A 19,309-nucleotide genomic window follows, 5' to 3' on the forward strand; every position below is an offset into this window, starting at 1 on the left:
ATGGGCTCAAGTTACAGGAAGCCAGATTCTGGCTGAACATCAGGAAAAACTTCCTGACTGTTAGAGCAGTACGACAATGGAACCAATTACCTAGGGAGGTGGTGGGCTCTCCCACACTGGAGGCATTCAAGACGCAGCTGGACAGCCATCTGTCAGGGATGCTCTGACTTGGATTCCTGCATTGAGCGGGGGGGTTGGACTCAATGGCTTTGTAGGCCCCTTCCAACCCTACTATTCTATGATTCTATGAATAGCGTTAAATGCTTGTTAAATAGCGTTAAATTGAGCAATAGCGTTAAATGCTTGTTAAATAGCATTAAATTAAGCAATAGTGTTAAATGCTGATTAAAGAGAAATGTCTGTTCTTGCCAATAGAACATAGCTAAAGAGGAAGACGACCTAACTTCATGGGGTGACAGGAAGTTCCAGATATGGTGTGCTGCCACTGTGAAACCTCTCCCACATGTTAACACTAGTTGTGCCTCTGAAGTAGGGATGTAGGAGGAATGCAGTTGGGAGGGTGGAGGTCAACTTCATCAGCTTGCTGACCCCCCCCCCAATACATTGGTTTGTCTTCTGCTACGTGGCCTGACTTGGCCTGCAGCAAGTCAGGCCAGCTAGCAGATTTCTGTGTTGTTTTTTCATTTGCACGAATTACAGTCACAACTTGCACAAATTTGCATAATTTCAGCCATAATTTGCACAAATTACACAAATTTCAGACATAATTTGTGCAAATGTGTGCAAATTGCAGCTGTAATTTGTGTAAGTCTCTATTTGCACAAATCGCAGCCAACATAAAAACAATATACACAAAAGGTCCCCAGAGTTTGGTGCAAACCCACAGCTTGGCTCACAGATGCAAGCTGAGTAAGGCTGTCAGGGTTGAGCCCAGGCCCCTTGAGATTTCTGAGGACTCCAATTCTGAATCAGAGCTGGAATTAGGGATGGTGGAGAAATCCACCACGGACTCCAATGAGGCCGGATTCTTTAGAATCCAGCCCTCCAGAGTCCTTGGCAGAACGGACTGCTCTCCCACCCCACCCCACGAAGTCCAGTCGGGACGGACCCTACTGTCAGGGTGGACACTGAGCACATGGAGTCCCAGAGTAGTTCTGATTCTGAGGAAGAGCAGTCGCTCCTGGGAGAGGAGCACGCTCCTCTTTCCCAGGACCAACAGCTGACGGAGATTCCTCCCACCAGCATTCCTAGTTTAGTTAGCAGTCCAGGGAGTGACCGAGCACAGATAGCAGACTTGGTGGATGCGCGACGCAGACGCAGAGAGAGGCGCCAGATGGAGGGCGCGGAAAGGAGGCGAAGTGCCAAGTTGGCGCACAAACAATGGCTGCGCCCAGAGGCTCCATGGGAAAAGGGGAGGGACTCTCCCTAGTCCTTAAGTTCAGGGGTCTGCCAGTAATTCCCTTTCAAACGGGGACCAACTGTTCAAACTTAGGGCATAGGTACTGTGCTGCTCAGATCTAGTTGCTAACGGTAGAGTTGTTAAGTTGTAAAAGAAAAATAAAGCTTTAAAAGGAATCCCTTTGTCTGTGTCTGGATTTAGCTACTAGATTAGACTGAGAGAGCCCTCCAAGGAGCCCTTGACACCTACCTGGCAGCAGCTGGTCCAGGTCTGTTGTCTTCGGTCCGCAGCCATCCACTGCTGGGCTGCAGATGCAAATGGCGTCTGGCGTAGCAGATGCCATTTGCGTCCCTGCCCTTGGCCGTGATAGGCTATGTAAATATTTACATAGCCTATCATGGCCAAGGGCAGGGGCACAAATGGCATCTGCTACACTGGACGCCATTTGCGTGGCAGCGACCAGAAGTCCAGCTACGGACGGGCCTGGCCAGCGGCTCCACAGACTTGCTGCTGAGCGGAGCCAGCCAGGGAGGATTCTGGGGGGAGGGACAGATCGCCTCCCCCCCCCACGAACCTCTTCAGTGGACTGGTAAGTGGGTTTCGTACACCCCTAGCTGGAACAGCTAGATCAGAGAACAGGGGAGTAACCTCCCCCATAGCCCCCAGGCGTTGGAAATCAATCTTCCCAAGGCCTTGACAAACAGATAGCCCCAGCTGAGTTGCCGCCTCCCCCTTCCACCGTAGGAACCCAAGTTTCCGAGAAGGAGGAAGAGGGGCGTGACTTGAGAGATGCCAGAGCGCATCACAAGTTGGATCGGGTGGAGTTAGGGAGAGGGCTAAGACACTCTGCTAGGATAGCCACTCTTAAAAGCCAGTGTAGACGGGAGCTGCCCTAAGGGAGGGGTGTCACTGTTAGGCAGATTTGGCCATCAGTGTCCACAGGCAAACTGTCAGCAACTTTAATAACATGTGGATTGTCCTCCCTAATAGAGATCTTAGAATAGCCGTTTAGAGCCTGGGGCAGTTTGAGAGCTTCCGTGAATCTACATTGTGGGAAGGCTTGTGTTTAGCATAATAAAGCCATAATAGCTTGAACTATGAGTCTCTGTTTTGTTCACTGTGAAGGGGGTGGATGATCAAATACAACATGACTCCAGTGAGCTCAAAAAGGGACAGATTTCCTGGCAATGTACATCCCTACTCTGAAGGCAATGACTCAGACAAGAGGTGTGCAAAGGATGATCCTAAAGGACCAGCAGGTTCACACATGATTCTGGGTCTTCTGAAGCTTTTACCACATAGTGATTGTAGCCATCATAGGGAACAAAGTTCTCAGAAACAGAATCTATGGCCCATCTGGTCCTAGTTCCTGCTCTTTACCTGCGCTTTGGGTCCTCTTCAATTGGTAGATGAGTAAGCACATGTGGAAAGTAGGGTGGCCACTTATGAATCATAAGCACTCTTCTGTTCTGACACACATAATAGGTCATTTTCTTATGGTCTCAAAAGTGTTCCTTATTTTGGAGCTCTTCAGGTGGCAACACTAGTTGCAGAAGACGTTGTTTTAATTGCCTGCTATGCTACCTTGAACAGTCTTTCTGTAAATAAGCATGATCAAAATGTTGAAAATAAATAAAATAAATAATGGCTTTTCTCCCCATTGCTGAACACCTCTAAGGGCATTTTCACAGCCGAGGTTGAAATGAATGTTTGCATTTCCCATGATCTGCAATGCAAACACAAAATCTGCAATGCCAGAATGTACTTTTTAAAAAGAAGAAGAAGAAAAGGATCTCATATTAACAATATTTGCACATGCACAGAAACAGCATGAAGAAGGAATCAGATAGTTCCTCCTAATATTTAATAGTGTGGCTTTCAAACTAGACTTCGGGAAACTTCGGGGTTCCTTGGAAGCTCATTATGGGCTCCTGCACAAGTACATCAATAATGGTGAATGAGCTTCCCTGAAAGACACAGTTTATCCTCCTCTACAACTCTTACAATGCATAATACAATGAAATGTTGAATGTGTTAGGACCATAAGAAGCAGCCTTCAGGGCCAGCCTTAGGGGTAGGGATGTACGAAACTCCCCTTACCTGGCTCCGCCGGGTTCCGCTGGGGGGGTGAGGCGCTCCATCCCTTCCCCTAGAATCCTTGCCAGCCAGCTCTGCCAGCAGCCAGACATCCGGCCGCTGGCTAGGAGGGACGCAAATGGCGGCGGCCATAGCCATCGCCGTTTGCATCCCTGTAAGTCAGCCGTGATAGGCTATGTAAAGACTTACATAGCCTATCACGTCTGGCTTAAAAAAAAAAAAAAGCGCGTACGTAAATGGCGGTGGCTACAGCCGCCGCCATTTGTGTTCCTTATTTTTGGCCGTCTTAGTCTATGTAAATATTTACGTAGACAAGACGGCGAAAATAAGGGGGAACGCAAATAGCGTCCACTACGCTATTTGCGTTCCCCTTATTTTCGCCATCTTAGTCTACATAAGTATTTACGTAGACTAAGATGGCCAAAAATAAGGAATGCAAATGGCGGTGGCCATAGCCACCATTTGCGTACGCGTTTTTTTTTAAGCCAGACATGCTCGGCTACGTAAGTCTTTGCGTAGCCTATCATGTCTTGTAAAAAAAAAAAAACGACAAGACTGCAAATGGCGGCGGTGGCAGCCGGTCGGAAGACCAGCCGCCGCCGCAGCCGCCGCTGCCACCGCCACCGCCGCCGCCCAGAAGATCGACCCCAGGTAAGTCTTGTCCCGGGGGGGATCCGCAGGGGGGCAGGGGGGTGGCAGGCCATTCTGCCACAGATTTCAAGGATCACCGAGATCCGTGGCGGAATTCTCTGCCATCCCTACTTAGGGGTGGGTGAGCTGGGCAGTCTCCTGGGGTGCCAAGCTGAGGGGGGCACCAAGCTGAGCTAAAGGATTTCAAAGCATGTTGATGTTCCGAATAATACGGAAGAATTGAATTTCTAGTTTTTACACATCTTCCAGGGATGATGCCCACCCAGAAGATTGGTCAGGCAAGCTTATGATTCGCCCATGCCAAATAGCCCTGCAAACCTGACCATGGTGGGATGGGGTGGGGCACCAAATGTACTCCTCACCCAGAGCCCTATTTATCCTAGGGCCAGCCCTGGCTGCCTTATACCAAGTCAGGGCCAAAGTAGTTCTGGTAGTCTCACATAGTTTAGCTATGCGTGATAGCTTTCTCCTTATGCTGGTATTAGGGGTGTATGGGAATTTTGTTTTTGCTTGCAAAACATGCAAGTATGCCCTGTTCAAAGTCCCAAATGCAAGCACGAGCTTGTGTCTCCCCACATTTTTGTAAATTGTCAAACTCAACTTTGTGTTTGTCTCATTACCGATTCTTGGTTCAATTTGCACAATTTCCTAATTTGTGCAAATTCTCTCAGTAGACTGAATCAGCCCCACTTTAGTCTATGGAGGAAATGTGCACAAATTAGGAACTTTGTGCAAATTGTGGGAGAGTTGTGCGAATCTCCCATTTGCACAAAGCAAGCAGTGATCACAAATGTGAATGGGAATCAGGCATGAGATGAACAGAGAGACAATGTTCGGAGAATCCTAGCGGTCTGGAACATCGCTCGTTCACCCATCCCTAGCTGGTGTGTGCATGTACGGCCCTATTTCAGATCAGAATCATGGTGATCCGGAAAGGGGGGTTAAATCTTCCCCCCATCACACACACACACACACACACACACACACACAATCCATTTTTCTCTGAAATTCCAGACACAAAAGTCTGTATGCATCCTACATCTACCTCTTTGTATTTTAAAGCCAGCTGTGCTCGCTCTCTCCTGCCAAAGGTGAACAGTTATTATTTCTCTTCTTTCTGACTGATCATTGACTAACTGCAGCTTTACGTGCCCTTCCTTCTATGCAAGCCCCACCACACTGAAGGAACACTCTTTGTGCAGCTCCCATTAATCAGGGGTCTTGTGCCAGAGAACTTCCAAGTGGGATGCAGCCCTTACCATCTTTTATCTAGGAAAGCTAAACCTCCCCAGTCCCTTTTAGCCTTTCCTCATAGGATTTCTCTTCTTGATCGTTTTATCATCTCATCAGCTCTCTTCTGAATGCTTTTCCCAGCTCCCCTGCCTGTTTCTCAACAGGTCTCTGGACCAAAATCTGCCTCATCATACCACCGGCTAGTATTTGCCATACCTACCTTCCTTTTGAAGCCAAGCCCAGATCATTTTCCTTTCAACTTCCCTGGCTTTCTCTCATTTGTTACCCTGCCTTTGTGGCACATTTCCTCATGCAGCTGCCTTGATTTTTTTTCACGGTCCAGAATTTCTTTGGGGAATAAGTTGTTTTCATCAAATGCAGCTTTCAGGCCTAGAGGATCACAAAAAAAATCATCCTCATTACAACTAGGCATATTTGTCTTTTTATTTTAAAAAGGACCATGATGAATATGAAAGTTAGTGAAAGGAAAAACTATACAAAACAAAGCCCATTTACTGGTAAATCATCCAAAGAGCATGTATATAAAGCCATTTGCCAACATTTCGTCCTACTCTGCTGAGCCTGTAGCAAAGAAAAAGATGGGGCCATGCAGATAAAGTGGCAGGCTTGATTCTTAACGATTCAGCCTCCACCCCCCGGTTGGTGTCTACAAGAACACCCATTTAGTTTCTCCTGTTGAATTGAATGTTTGCCAATCACTCCTAGGAGGGCAAAGTGCATTTGAGAAGCAGATGTGCTTTCTCCCACATTCACTTAGGTTTATTTCTGTAAATATTTCTATTCCATACATACATATCTCAGCATCTCAAAATATAATAGACAAGTGGAACAAGTTACAATGGAGACTACATCCTCTTCAGCTCCCTGTTCTATATTTCCATTCAATTCCCGCTCCCAGACAGTTTTCCATCCCCACCCCACCACAGTCAGTCAATCATTCCTTGACCACTGAACACACTCAGTCTCCATCAGACTGTTTGCAGGGTCCCCTAGCCTGCAAACAGTGGGGCTCCCCTAGGGATGTGCGCACGTCACTTACCTTTTCGAAGGGGTGATTCATGGTGGGGAGGAGGCGCTCCGCACCTCCCCCTGAAATCCTAACCCAGCCGGCTCCGCTCTGCGGCAACTCCGCAGAGCGGCCAGCCAGGTGCATTCTCAGGCGTTCCTTTTTTTTGCCATGATCAGCTACGTAAATATTTACGTAGCCTATCACGGCAAAAAAACAGGGGCACAAATGGCAGCGGCTATGGCGGCCGCCATTTGCGTTCCCTTTTTTTGCCATGATAGGCTACGTAAATATTTACGTAACCTATCACAGCCTCCTCAGGGACACAAATGGCATCCCTGCGTTAGCCGTGATAGGCTACGTAAGTATTTACATAGCCTATCATGGCGAAAGACAGGGGTGCAAATGGCGGCCCCTATGTAAGTATTTACGTAGCCTATCACGGCAAAAATGGGGAAGTGAATGGTGGCCGCAGACGCGGCTGCCGTTCACAAAGCAGCGCAAACGGCACCAGGTAAGTGCTCCGTTTCGCGCGCCTTTTGCGGGCTGGCGGGGTGGGGGGCTTCATTCTGTCACGAATTTCGGGGGGCCGAATGCACTGGCATTTGGCCTCACTGAGATCCATGGCAGAATCCTCTGACATCCCTAGGCTCCCCCAACCCTGCTGATACTTTACTCCTCTGCGTGGATGGTGCTCTTCTGACTACATACTACATCGTTCTTGGCTGAAGATGGGAAATAGAAGGAATGATTATTCCTTAGTAAAACATCCAAAAAGCCAAATGTAAAATCAATAAGAGCACAATCCTATGTATGTTTAGATAGAACAAAATGTTCTACAACTCCCAGCATTCCCCAACCAGAAACAAATGTCCTGCAACTCTCAGATTTCTAGGACTTGTAGGCCTTTTTTCTGTCTAAACATGCATAGGATTGCACCCTAAATCCATAAAAAGATACCCCTGTTCTCCCACCCCCTCTCCCCTGAATGCTTCCCCTTTCAACTGAATCACCCACAGACACAGGGAGGGCAATTTGTATCTTTATGTTGGAACTACAAAGATTTACTGCACATCCCAGAATGCATGGAAACACCAAAGAGTAAACACTCTACAAAACTGAGGCCCATTCTTTTGAAGAAGCAAAAGGGCTTACTTTCCCACTGGAATATTGTATATGCCCACATCCATTTTGAACGGGGAGAGGAAAGATGTCAAATACATCACAATCTGACCTCTCAAATAAGGCCCTTCAATTCAAACTCATTGTTATCACTGTCAGGAGAACTATAATCCTCCTCCTGCCTAAACAAGATCCCTCTGAAGCTTTTGATGGATGCAAACTCCTTAACTGAAAGAGTTAACACAAAGGCTTTCCTAGTTTTGTCTCTACGCCAACATCCAAATTCAGGAGGATTAATGAGAAAATCCTGAAGTGCTTCATATAAATTTAATAATAACATTTTATATCTAAAACTCCTGGGGAAAAGGGAGAGATCCAACAGTCTGGCAAGATTAACAATGGCGAGGAAAATCAGCATTTTGCCAACTGAGATCATACACCTGGCTGGTCAAGAAAGCCCTTTGGGAATTGATCCAGCCTCCAAAAGGATTCTATTTTAATTTTTTTAATTGCTCTTAGGAGCCATGTAGGACCTGTCATTGGACTGTGCTGAATCATCAGCATAAGCTCCCATCTAATTCTCTTTTTGTTTCCCAGGAGGCTTTCCATCTCATTCTCGGTTGCTTTTTGTTATCAACTCGAAGATGCTTTTTCCTGCATCAGGTCATAAAGTGCTGATGCTGAGATATGAAAATAGCCTTTCTGCTACACCAGCTCCATTCACACTGACAGTCTATGAGCGATATCAGAAGTAGGGATGTCAGAGAATTCCGCGACGGATCTCGGTGAGGCCGAATGCCAGTGCATTCGGCCCCCCGAAATCCGTGGCGGAACGAAGCCCCCGCCCCCCCAACCCAAGAAAGGCACGCGGGATGAAGTCCCCGCTGCCCCCACCCCACGAAAGGCGTGCGAAACGGAGCACTTACCTGCTCCCGTCCATGCTGCTTTGCGAATGGTGGCCGTCCTGCAGCCGCCATTCGCTTCCTCCTCTTCATAGCCATGATAGGCTACGTAAATACTTACACAGCCTATCACGGCTAATGCAGGGATGCCATTTGCATCCCTGCAGAGGCCGTGACAGGCTACATAATTATTTATGTAGCCTATCACAGCGGGGGGGGGGGGAAACCCAGCATATGCAAATGGTGGCGGCTACCGCCATTTGCGTACGCTGGGGTTTTTCCCCCTGCCGTGATAGGCTACGTAAATATTTACGAAGCCTATCACGGCTCAATACAGGGGCGCAAATGGCGGCGGCTACGACAGCCGCCATTTGCATCCCTGCAGGGCTGCCCAGCAGCTGGATGTCTGGCTGCAGGCGGCCAGAACCGGGCGACGGCTCTGCGGCTTGGCTGCAGAGCAGAGCCAGCCGGGCAGGATTCCGAGGGGGAGGACTGGAGCGCCTCCCCCCCCTGTCGAGGATTCTGGGGGGAGGGACAGAGAGCCTCCCCCCCACCACGGATTGCCTGGCACAGAGCCAGGTAGGTGTTTCGTACATCCCTAATCAGAAGGTATTTGACAAAGACACTGCAGTCATGAAGGCAATCCACTCTGTGATGGCTATGTGGAAAAAGAAGGGGGTCTAATCCCACCCAAGAGCAAAATGGAAGATTTATTGTTATTATTTATTTATTATTAAATTTATTAATCGCCCATCTGGCTGGTCACCCAGCCACTCTGGGCGATGTACAACATACAATAAAAACAGTTTAAAACAATAAAATTCTACAATAAAAACATTTTCTAAAATACCCTAACCCACCCCAAATGCCTGCCTGAACAACAACGTTTTTAACGCATGATGGAAGCTCATTAAAGAGGGAGCATGATGGAGTTCCCTAGGGAGGGAGTTCCACAGAGTGGGGGCCACCACAGAAAAGGCCCTCTCCCTCGTCCCCACCAGTCTAGCTGTCCTGGCTGATGGGACAGAGAGAAGGCCATCCGAGGCTGATCTTGTTAAGCGGCCTGTCTGGTGCTGCTGGAGGCGCTCCTTAAGATAGGCTGGGCCGGAACCATATAGGGTTTTAAAGGTCTTTTAAAACCCTATATGGGTTTTAAAAGATGATCTTTTAAATTATTGTAACCCACTTCTCTGAGTGGTGAGAAATTCCTAGGGCGCAGTGCTTATCCAGAATTTGGCGTCCTTTAGACAGAGATCATTGGAGGCTTATGGCATTTTATAATTTTTGAATATATAGACAAATATACAGGGTGAGCACAGGTGGAGACGCAGATTTAACACTCCAATGGACCGCCGAAGTCCATTGTTCACACAAGATTTCCAGAGAGAGCAGGAAAACCTCCAAAATGCTGTTAGCTTAACAGAGCCCAAAATCAGTTCTCTGTTTTTGTCTCTCTTAGGCCCTGTAATGGCAGCTTCTGGTGACAATTTGTGGGTTCATTAACCCAGGCCACACACCATATCACCACATCCACGGCTTGTTCTTGGGTTCATTTGGGGAACCCCCAGTTCCCAGGTTCAGACATAACAACCCTCGATTGTGGCATTTGAGGGTTGGTACTGGAAACAGGAAGTAGCTCATGCAGAGCACAAATCCCCGCAATTTGTCGGTTAATTAACCGACAAATTGCTGCCAGATGTCGCCATTATATCTCATTGCCTCTGGATAGGGATATCAGAGAATTCCACCACTAGGGGTGTACAAAACCCTGCTTACCTGGCTCCGCTGGGCTCCGCAGGTGAGGGGAGGCGCTCCATCCCTCTCCCCGGAATCCTGGCCGGCCGGCTCCGCTCCACGGTCAAGCTGCGGAGCTGCCAGCCGGCTCCAGCTGCCCGCAGCTGGACATCCAGCCGCTGGGCAGCCCTGCAGGGATGCAAATGGCAGCTGTCGTAACCACTGTCATTTGTGTCCCTGCAGTGAGCCATGATATCCTACGTAAATATTTACGTAGCCTATCATGGCAGGGGGGAAACCCCAGCTTACGCAAATGGCGGTAGCCACCACCATTTGCATAGGTTGGGGTTTTTTTCCCCTTGCTGTGATAGGCTATGTAAATATTTACATAGCCTATCACGGCAGGGGGGAAAAACCCAGCGTACGCAAATGGCGGTAGCCACCGCCATTTGCGTATGCTGGGGTTTCCCCGCCCTGCCGTGATAGGCTATGTAAATACTTACGTAGCCTATCACAGCCTCCGCAGGGACACAGATGGCATCCCTGCATTAGCCGTGATAGGCTACTTAAGTATTTACATAGCCTATCATGGCTGAAGAAGGAAGACGTGAATGGCGGCTGCAGGACGGCCACCATTCGCACAGCTGCGTGGACAGGAGCAGGTACGTGCTCTGTTTCGCACGCCTTTTGTGGGGTAGGGGCGGTGGACACTTCATCCCGTGCCCCTTTTATGGGTTGGGGGGGCGGGGGCTTTGTTCCACGATGGTTTTCGGGGGGCCAAATGCACTGGCATTCGACCTCACCGAGATCAGTTGCGGAATTCTCTGACATCCCTATCCACCATGGACTCCAGTGAGGAATCCGGAATCCGTGGTGGAACGGGCTCCCCCCCCCCGCCACCCTACAGAATCCCCCTGGGATGGAGCTTACCTGGTGGCGGATGCAGTGGCGGCGGATGCGGCAGCTTCGGCTGGTCTCCCGTGATAGGCATTTGCATAGCTGCCTTTACCGTGATAGGCAACGTAAATATTTACGTAGCCTATCACAGCAAAGAGCAGGGGCGCAAATGGCGTAGCCCTGCTCTTTGCCGAGATAGGCTACGTAAATACTTGTGTAGCCTATCATGGCTGACTGCAAGGGCGCAAATGGCAGCCGCTACTTCGGCCGCCATTTGCAGCCACAGCAGCCTAGCCATGGCCAGAACTCTGGCTGTGCCCGGCTCCAGCCAGCGGCTCCATGGAGCTGCCATGGAGCGGAGCCGGCCGGGGAGGACTCCGGGGGGAGGGATGGAGCGCCTCCCCCCCACCGCGGATTGCCAAGCACGGAGCCAGGTAAGACTTTCATGCATCCCTACCTCTGGATGCTTCCAGATGAGGCTTTTATCAAGCGGTGTGGTGGTGGCGGGTCATGCCGGTCCGTTGCTCTGGCACTTTTTTTGAAACCAGCCCCCAACTGGGTCGCAATCTGCTAGGGGAAGAGGAGAGAGCAGAGCGAGTGCAGGCAGCTGTCTCTTGGCCGCCTCTCATCTACTACATAAATACTTACGTAGCCTATCACAGCAAAAGACAGGGACGCAAATGGCGTAGTGTTCCTGCCTATTGCCATGATAGACTACGTATATATTTATGTAGCCTATCACGGCCTCTGCAGGGACGCAAATGATGTCCCTATGTTAGCCTTGATAGGCTACGTAAATACTTACGTAGCCTATCACGACCATTCATGGGAAGGCGAATGGCAGCCGCAGACACGGGAGCCATTCGCAGAGCACCAGACGGCTGCAAACAGGTAGGCTCCATTCCGGGCCCATTTCGGGGGGTGGCAGGGGGGGTTGTTTCGTTCCGCCATGGATTCTGGGGGGCCAAATGCACTGGAATTCGGCCTCCCTGGGATCCGTGGTGGAATTCTCCAACATCCCTAACTACTGCATCATCCTGCCTCATTCATGGAAATCTACGGGGGATCCAGATGAGGTGGTCTTCTGCTCATAACCCTCCTGGGTTTTTCCACTGCTTCTTCTGACTTCTTTTTTTCTTAGCACAGAAAATCCGTTAAAGAGAAAAAGATGAAACACCTGCACAATGCCTTCTAATTGGTAGCATTAGCAACCAGCCCTCCATCTGGAAGCACCCTTTGCCTCAAACTGTAGTCTCTTGTTCCTTCTATATGGAAACTCCTAGATTACAACATCCCTAGCCAGGAGGGGGTGGAGGAGAGAAAGGCACCTTCCCTTCAGGTATTTTTTTAGACATCCAATAAGCTTAAGGAAGATCCTTTAACATTTTGTTCCCATGGAAACTCATCATTGGAATGTCATGAGCTATCAACACTTCTTTGTCAAGTCCAAGACCCTGGCCTTGTATTGCCCCATTCACAGAAATCTGAAAGGAAACCCATAACATGATTTTACATTTTTGTTAACATCTTATAGTTCCCTAGTCTATTACTCCCAGAGAAGAGACTGTACAACAGGACTAGTCTTGTTCACTAGCAAAGGCCCACTTATCTAAGGGCCAAACTAGACAAGATGGTGGGAGATCTGTGACTGGATCTCCCATAGGTTTTTTGAAGCTTAAAAGCATTTTTGGATCAAATGGCAAACTGGATCAGGGAAGTGATATTTGGACAGGATTTTCTCACATGCTAGGGATGTATGGACTGTGTAAAATCTGCTCTGTCTGTGTTTTGCAGATTGTCAGGTGCCTTTCTTTCCGTCATCTGCCCACAGACAGATGCGATTTTTTTTTTTCATCATGCGGAAAAATATGGAAATAATTACGTAAATATTTATGTAAGTATTTACGTAAGTTTTTACATAATTTAACCCAGTACATAACATTTTGTGTATTATCCCCTATTCGATTCTATGTTTCCTCAGCAGAAACGTACATACTTTTCTACGGATTTATATGCATAAATTTCGGGAAAGTAAAAAAATCATCCAAAAGTCCACGGATTCTGCAGGGCCTGAAGGGGTCACTCAGCAGTGGATTCCAAAGGTCAGATTCTTAGAAATCCGAGCTCATTTTAATCCATCTCGAACTTCTCCAGCATCCCTACATGCAGCATTATCTTGATCTAATTCCCCGCACCCCCTGAAAAGAGAAAACTGATATATGGCTCTCAGGAGAGATAGGCATTGGCCTCCAACTCCATGCACAGTCCTTCCAGCAGCAGAAGGCCATGAAACTGTGGCTTCTGGCACCAACTAGGGGGACCTGGAGTGCTGCCACTGTTGGCCACCACTGCCACCACCACCACCACCATACAGCCACTGCCGGTGCCACCACCTTCAGGGGGCTGTTTGCTTCCCCTAGAATTGCAACCCCCCAAAGAAATGGCCCTGTTCATAACATTTGCAGACTGCTCATATTGTGGAATCCTTGTCCCTATTGTGGCTGCTTACACATGACCAAAAAGAAGAGATGCATAACCAAAAAAGAGGACACCGACTTGAATTAAAGTTGCTAATGTATATGTCTGGATACAAATTTAGAAAGAAGTACCGTAACTTCGATAGGAATTCAATACATCACACCCTAGTGGGGAAGACTGACCAAGTGGCCTGAGTGCCTCCTCAGCCTGCTGTCCGTGTGCTCACAGCTGATGGGCAACTTGAAGGCCCCTCCTCTCTTTTCCTTTCTCAGCAACCTTTGTTTTTAAGCCAGAACTGGAATGGGCAGCCCTTCAAACAGAGGATGTCTTCCAAGACAAGACTGTCTTTTGTAAAGAACACATGACCACCCTTTTTGTCAAAAACATCTTATGGATGGAATTTGAAACTACTTTCTCAGGAGAAACCACAACATCCCAAAGTGACAAGTCTATTTCACATGGATGATGAATCACTGATGATGTATTCAGGGCTTCCACGGCTTCTGATACCATGCTGCAATCTACATAATCACCCTCAACCCTCATGTTATTTGGATGCCAGGTGGGAAATTTCCCTCGGCATAAAGAAATCTGAGCACAAATTTGCACAAAGGGGGAAAGCTACGGTTTCTAAGGAGAAAAGGTTATTAGTGTGACTTTCCCCAGAGCCCAGATCCACAGCGCTGGCTTAAAGACAGAAGGCAGAGGCTGCAAGCCCTTGGATGCTCCAATGGTCTTGTCATACTGATGCAGTAAACGGCTGGACTATCCAATTTTAAAAGGTAGCAAGAACCCTATGACTTTTTTGTAGAATTGTATCCAATCTTTTGCTTTAAGTAACCTCAACAATAGTAAACAAAAAATAAAAAATACAATATCAAGCAGCAGTAAAATCACAAAATGAACTCAGGACATAAAACAGCGAATGATGATAATGATGATGATAATGGGATCTCAAATACCATTAAAAGCACAAGAGATCAAGACAGCCTCAAGAGCCAGTACTCTAATTCAATGTCCTGCTCAATGCAGGGAATCCAGAGCTAAAGAAACTCAGAGCATGTCCAGCCTCTGAAGACAGCACATTACCACCTACAGAACTTGTTCCATTGCCAATGTGTTCTTATTGTCAAGAAATGTCTCCTAATGTTCAACTGAAATCCACCCTCCTGTGACTTAAGCCCGTTTGATTCAGTCCTTTACTCTGGATCAGCAACGAACATGTTTTTGGCCGTTTCCATGTAATGGCCCGTCAGGTATTTGAAGAGTGCTGTCATGTCCCCCTTCAGTCTTCTCTTCTCCAAGCTAAACACACCCAGTTCCTTCAACCTTTCCTCATAGGACTGGTTTTCCATACCCATGACCATCTTTGTTGCCCGCATCTCAAACGGTTCCAATTTGTCTACATCCTTCTTAAATTGTGGTGTTCACAGTTCTCCAGGATGTGGTCTGACTACTGCAGAATGAAGTGGAATGATTACTTCCAGTGAAGTAGCAACTATGGTTCTGTTAATGCAGCCTAAAAACACATTAGCCTCTTTGCAGCTGCATCACATTGCTGAACCATGCTCAGCTGGGATCATTTAAACCCCCAAGGTCCTTTTCATAGGTACTACTGCCAAGCCAGGTGTCTCCCATCCTATACCTGAGCATTTGACTTGTTGCAGGCGGGAGGGGGGTTGTTTTTGGTTTTTGCCCAAATGCAAAACTTTGCATGTGCCTCCGTAGATTTCTATTTTGTTAGTTTCCTTATTTTGTTAGTTCTCCATTCTATTGAGGTCATATTGAATGTTATTCCTGTCTTCTGAGGTGTTAACTATCCTTCCCAGTTTTGTGTCATCTGCGAATTTCATAAGGATTCCCTCAATCCCTTCATCTAATTCATTGATAACAGTGTTGGAGAGTCCCAGGCCTAGGACACAGCTTGGCAGCACCTCACAGAAATACCTTCTCTGGATCTAACCATAAGCATCTGGTTAGCCACTGAGGGAAACAGGATGTTGGAGTAGATAGACCTTTGGTCTGATCCAGCAGGGCTCTATTTCTATTCTTATGTTCACAGGTGCTCAGCCTTAGAAGGCAAGGGCACCCCAAAGAAGGGTACCCTGCCTTCTGAAGAAATCTCAGTTGGTGGGCAAGTTCATGTAAGGAGAAAGTATTCCTTTAGATAATCCAAGCTGTGACCATTGAGGAGTGGAAAGATCAAAATCAGCACTTGGAAACAAACTGGGAGCCAGCCACAATATTTCAATTCTAGAATATGGTGTTTGCAGTGGTCAGTACCAGTAAAAACATCTGGCCGCGATGTCCTGCTCCAGCTGAAGTTTTTGAATGCTTTTCAAAGGCAGCCCCCATGTACGGTACACAGAAATAATCTGGCTGGATGAGACCATCTAACTCCAATAAGGGATGCAGTTGGTACACCAACCAAAGTCAGTGAAAGACACTCCAGGCTATAGATGCTATCTTGCATCAACGATGTTGGGTCTAAAAGCTTCCCCAAGTTGTGAGCCTCATTAAGGAGGAGTAAATTTCCATCAAAAATGATCAAATACCACTTCCCTGGTTTGATAAGTCAGTAGCCAGGAGCATCTCCGTCCTGTCTGGATTGAACTTCAGACATTAGCCCTCATCCAATCCATTACTGACTCCCAAATACCTGTTCAGGACATCCACTTGCCCAGTTAAAAGGTGCCAACCCTATCGTACAAAGCAAGATACTTCATACCCAAGTCTTCCTTACAGATGAGCCACTGTGGCTGATTATTGGCAGAGAGCACCAGTGCAGTGTGCTAGTTAACAAAGACATGACGTTTGTGGCATCTACGCAGCATCACATGGTGATGTGATCCATGGACCCATCTTGCTCTGAGTGCAAATTGATGGCATCATCAACGCTCACAGTAAGATGGTTCCATGAATATGTGGTGAGGCCGTTCTGCTGGCAACGGCATATCTCACCTTACACCAGCAAAGCATGACTCCACCATATCCTATGGTATTTCAGGCAGCACATCTCAAGTACAGGATTTCTTTAGCCCAGGAGAAGGGAGAGAAGTTTAACCCTTCCCTCCCTAACTGGGACTCTCCCACCCCCTAAAAAAATGGCCACCAGCGATTAGCCTTCCAAAAAAGCCTCCAATTGGCTCCAGTGGGAGGCTTTCCCCAAGTCTTATTGACACACAGTTTCCCCCCACATCTGTGTCCCCCCCCAATGTCCCCCTCCACAGCAGTTATGCCTGAAAAAAGGCAGCCTGAGGTGAGGCACAGAACACCAATTCCTCACCCCTGTCCAGGCGTTCAATTCTAATGTGTTTACTTTACCACTGGGTGAGGGGGACAGCATAACAGCACTCCCAGGCCTTAGCCCTGCCAATGACCCCTGCTGGCTGCACCCCTGCTATCCACATGTTGGAGGGGGAAGGTTTGAGGTGGAAAGCTTGCGCTATGTCATTTAGTGCCCTGAATAATCAGGTTCTCTGCCTCAGACCTCCCCCTCCCAACATGTGAAGGTTAGATGGGTGGGGTGACAGGGACAACATGGAGGATATGGAGCCTGCTAATGCAGCCCCACGTTTCCTCTCATGCAGTAGTAAACCTGTGAGGATTGAACACCTGAATGGGCTTTCTGGAACTGTTCTCACGTATCTCACCATTTGATCATGGCTCATCACAAATTTAACAAGGGAAATCTTGTTCACAACTTTGGATCACATGATTCCTGTCACTTCTGTCTTGTTACTTGCAGTCTTGCTATCTTCTCTTAGTCAGTGGCCTAGTGATAAATTCTAGAGTTTCCTGTTACCTTACCTCCTTTTAAGAGAGATAAGCTAGTGACCTTTATTTTTGCCCCTCTGTACTGAGAGCTAAGAGTAATGAGAATTTAATGAAGCTCTACTTACTTGCCGAAAGGGTAGGCAGCTTTAAATCTTCAGAATGCTTCTCCACTGACTTTTCCCCAAAGTATTTGTCAGGGTGCACAAGAATGTCGAGCTCGTTCATATCTGTCGTCTCCTTCAGGGCGTCAATCTTTAATGACCTAAATACAACTTTTCAAACCAGAGGATTATGCCAAATGCAGAAAATCATTTCACGTATCAGCCCAATTGCAATGGAAGCAAAGCTAATTTGTTGTGCCTAATCATACTATGCCACTTGTGCAGCTAAGAAATATTCACAGAGCTGGATAAACACAGATACATGTGCAGGGAGACGCTGGCAATTTATAATCAGTTCAGCCAAAGAAAGCTCACAATCTTCGGCATTAAAAAAATATATATCTTAATTTTAATTAAAAGTTTGTCAAGCAAACTAGGCAAAATCTGTCCCTTATGGAAGATAAATGTGATTCTTTTTATTCAGGTTTCCCATCAAGAAAATTCTCTGCCTTGATCCTGCAGTCTAACCCTGGGCTGAAATTCAACAAGCCACAGAAGTTTACCATACACCAGAGATAGATGGAACTGTCTGTTTCACTTTCCATAATATTTGCATTTTTTTCAAGTACAAATTCATTCCACCCTGTTTTTGCATACATTGTCAAAAAAATTTTTTTAGTCCACACAAAAAAAGGCTGAGGTCCAAAGAAGAACTAGAGCACTTAAGAACACCTGGTGGATAAAGAAAGCTCAAGAAATCCAGCATTTTGCAGATGCCCATGATGGGGGGGGGGGTTTAATGCCACAAAGGCCATCTATGGACCAACAAACCATGGTACAAACCCCTTACGCTCAATAGATGGTGCCGAACTTCTAAAGGACAAAGAGTCTATTGCATTGCATTGGAAAGAGCATTACCACAACCTCCTTAACCATTAACTCTATTGTGGCTGATGAGGTTTACTCGCAAATCCCACAAAAACAAACCAGAGATGAGCTTGCAGTATCCCCTAGTTTGGAGGAAGTCAGTAAAGCCATTAACCAAATGAAAAATAATAAAGCTAGTGTACCCGATGGGATCCCTGTTGAAGTCTTTACAGAAGGTCAGCCTGAAGCTACACAACAGCTTCACAAGCTCATCGAAAAAATCTGGGGGAGGAGATCCCAGCAGACTTCAGGGATGCCATAATTATCAATCTCTTTAAAAAGGGTGATAGAACAGATTGTGAAAACTATCGAGGCATCTCCCTTCTAGCTACTGCAGGCAAAATCCTGGCAAGGATCCTCGTAAACCGCCTTCTACCTATCTCAGAAGACGTTAGGGATGTCGAATCTCCACGAATCTCGGGGAGGCCGAATGCCAGCGCATTCAGCCCCCTGAAATCGGTGGCGGAACGGTCTGCCACCCCCCCCGCCACCCCCAGGACGGGACTTACCTTGGGCGGATCTTCCTGGCGGCAGCGGCTCCGGCGGCGGCTCCGGCGGCGGGGCAGCAGCGGGGCAGCGGCAGCAGCCGGTCTTCCAACTGGCTGCCGCCGCCGCCATTTCCAGTTAAAAAAACAAAAAACAAAAACACGTGATAGGCTACGTAAAGATTTACATAGCCTATCACGGCTAGATTTTTAAAAAACACCGTGATAGGCTATGTAAATGTTTACGTAGCCTATCACAGCTGATTTAAAAGAAGAAAAAAAAAACACACATATGCAAATGGCGGCGCCCATGGGCGCCGCCATTTGTGTTCCTTATTTTGGCACGTCTAAACATTTATGTAGACTAAGATGGTGAAAATAAGGGGAACGCAAATAGCATTAACGCTATGCTATTTGCGTTCCCCTTATTTTCGCCATCTTAGTCTACGTAAATGTTTACGTAGACTAGGACGTGCCAAAATAAGGAACGCAAATGGCGGCGCCCATGGGTGCCGCCA

General features: G+C 47.4%; 2 protein-coding genes across 3 annotated transcripts in view; both read right to left on the bottom strand.

Annotated features, from left to right (window-relative positions):
* Positions 1 to 5,723, bottom strand: part of SERPINI2 (serpin family I member 2) — an 86,197-nt gene extending 80,474 nt beyond the window's left edge. The window contains exons 1-2 of one of the 2 annotated variants that reach the window (XM_084847447.1): positions 5,562 to 5,682; positions 2,741 to 2,958 (exon numbers count right to left, since the gene is read on the bottom strand). In XM_084847447.1, the coding sequence (XP_084703573.1) occupies positions 2,741 to 2,783 (43 nt within the window). In that variant the 5' untranslated portion in view covers positions 2,784 to 2,958; positions 5,562 to 5,682. Of the gene's footprint in view, positions 1 to 2,740; positions 2,959 to 5,561 lie in introns of both variants that reach the window. The other variant, XM_084847446.1, reaches the window with a different exon arrangement.
* WDR49 (WD repeat domain 49) overlaps positions 1 to 19,309 on the bottom strand; it is a 275,211-nt gene that overhangs the window by 80,473 nt on the left and 175,429 nt on the right. The window contains exons 17-18 of the mRNA XM_084847441.1: positions 17,404 to 17,550; positions 5,562 to 5,731 (exon numbers count right to left, since the gene is read on the bottom strand). Of these exons, the coding sequence (XP_084703567.1) occupies positions 5,586 to 5,731; positions 17,404 to 17,550 (293 nt within the window). The 3' untranslated portion in view covers positions 5,562 to 5,585. The remainder of the gene's footprint in view (positions 1 to 5,561; positions 5,732 to 17,403; positions 17,551 to 19,309) is intronic.

Source organism: Heloderma suspectum, chromosome 3 (assembly GCF_057233095.1).
Source record: "Heloderma suspectum isolate Gila_16-S chromosome 3, 16-S_ref, whole genome shotgun sequence".
Lineage (NCBI taxonomy): Eukaryota > Metazoa > Chordata > Lepidosauria > Squamata > Helodermatidae > Heloderma > Heloderma suspectum.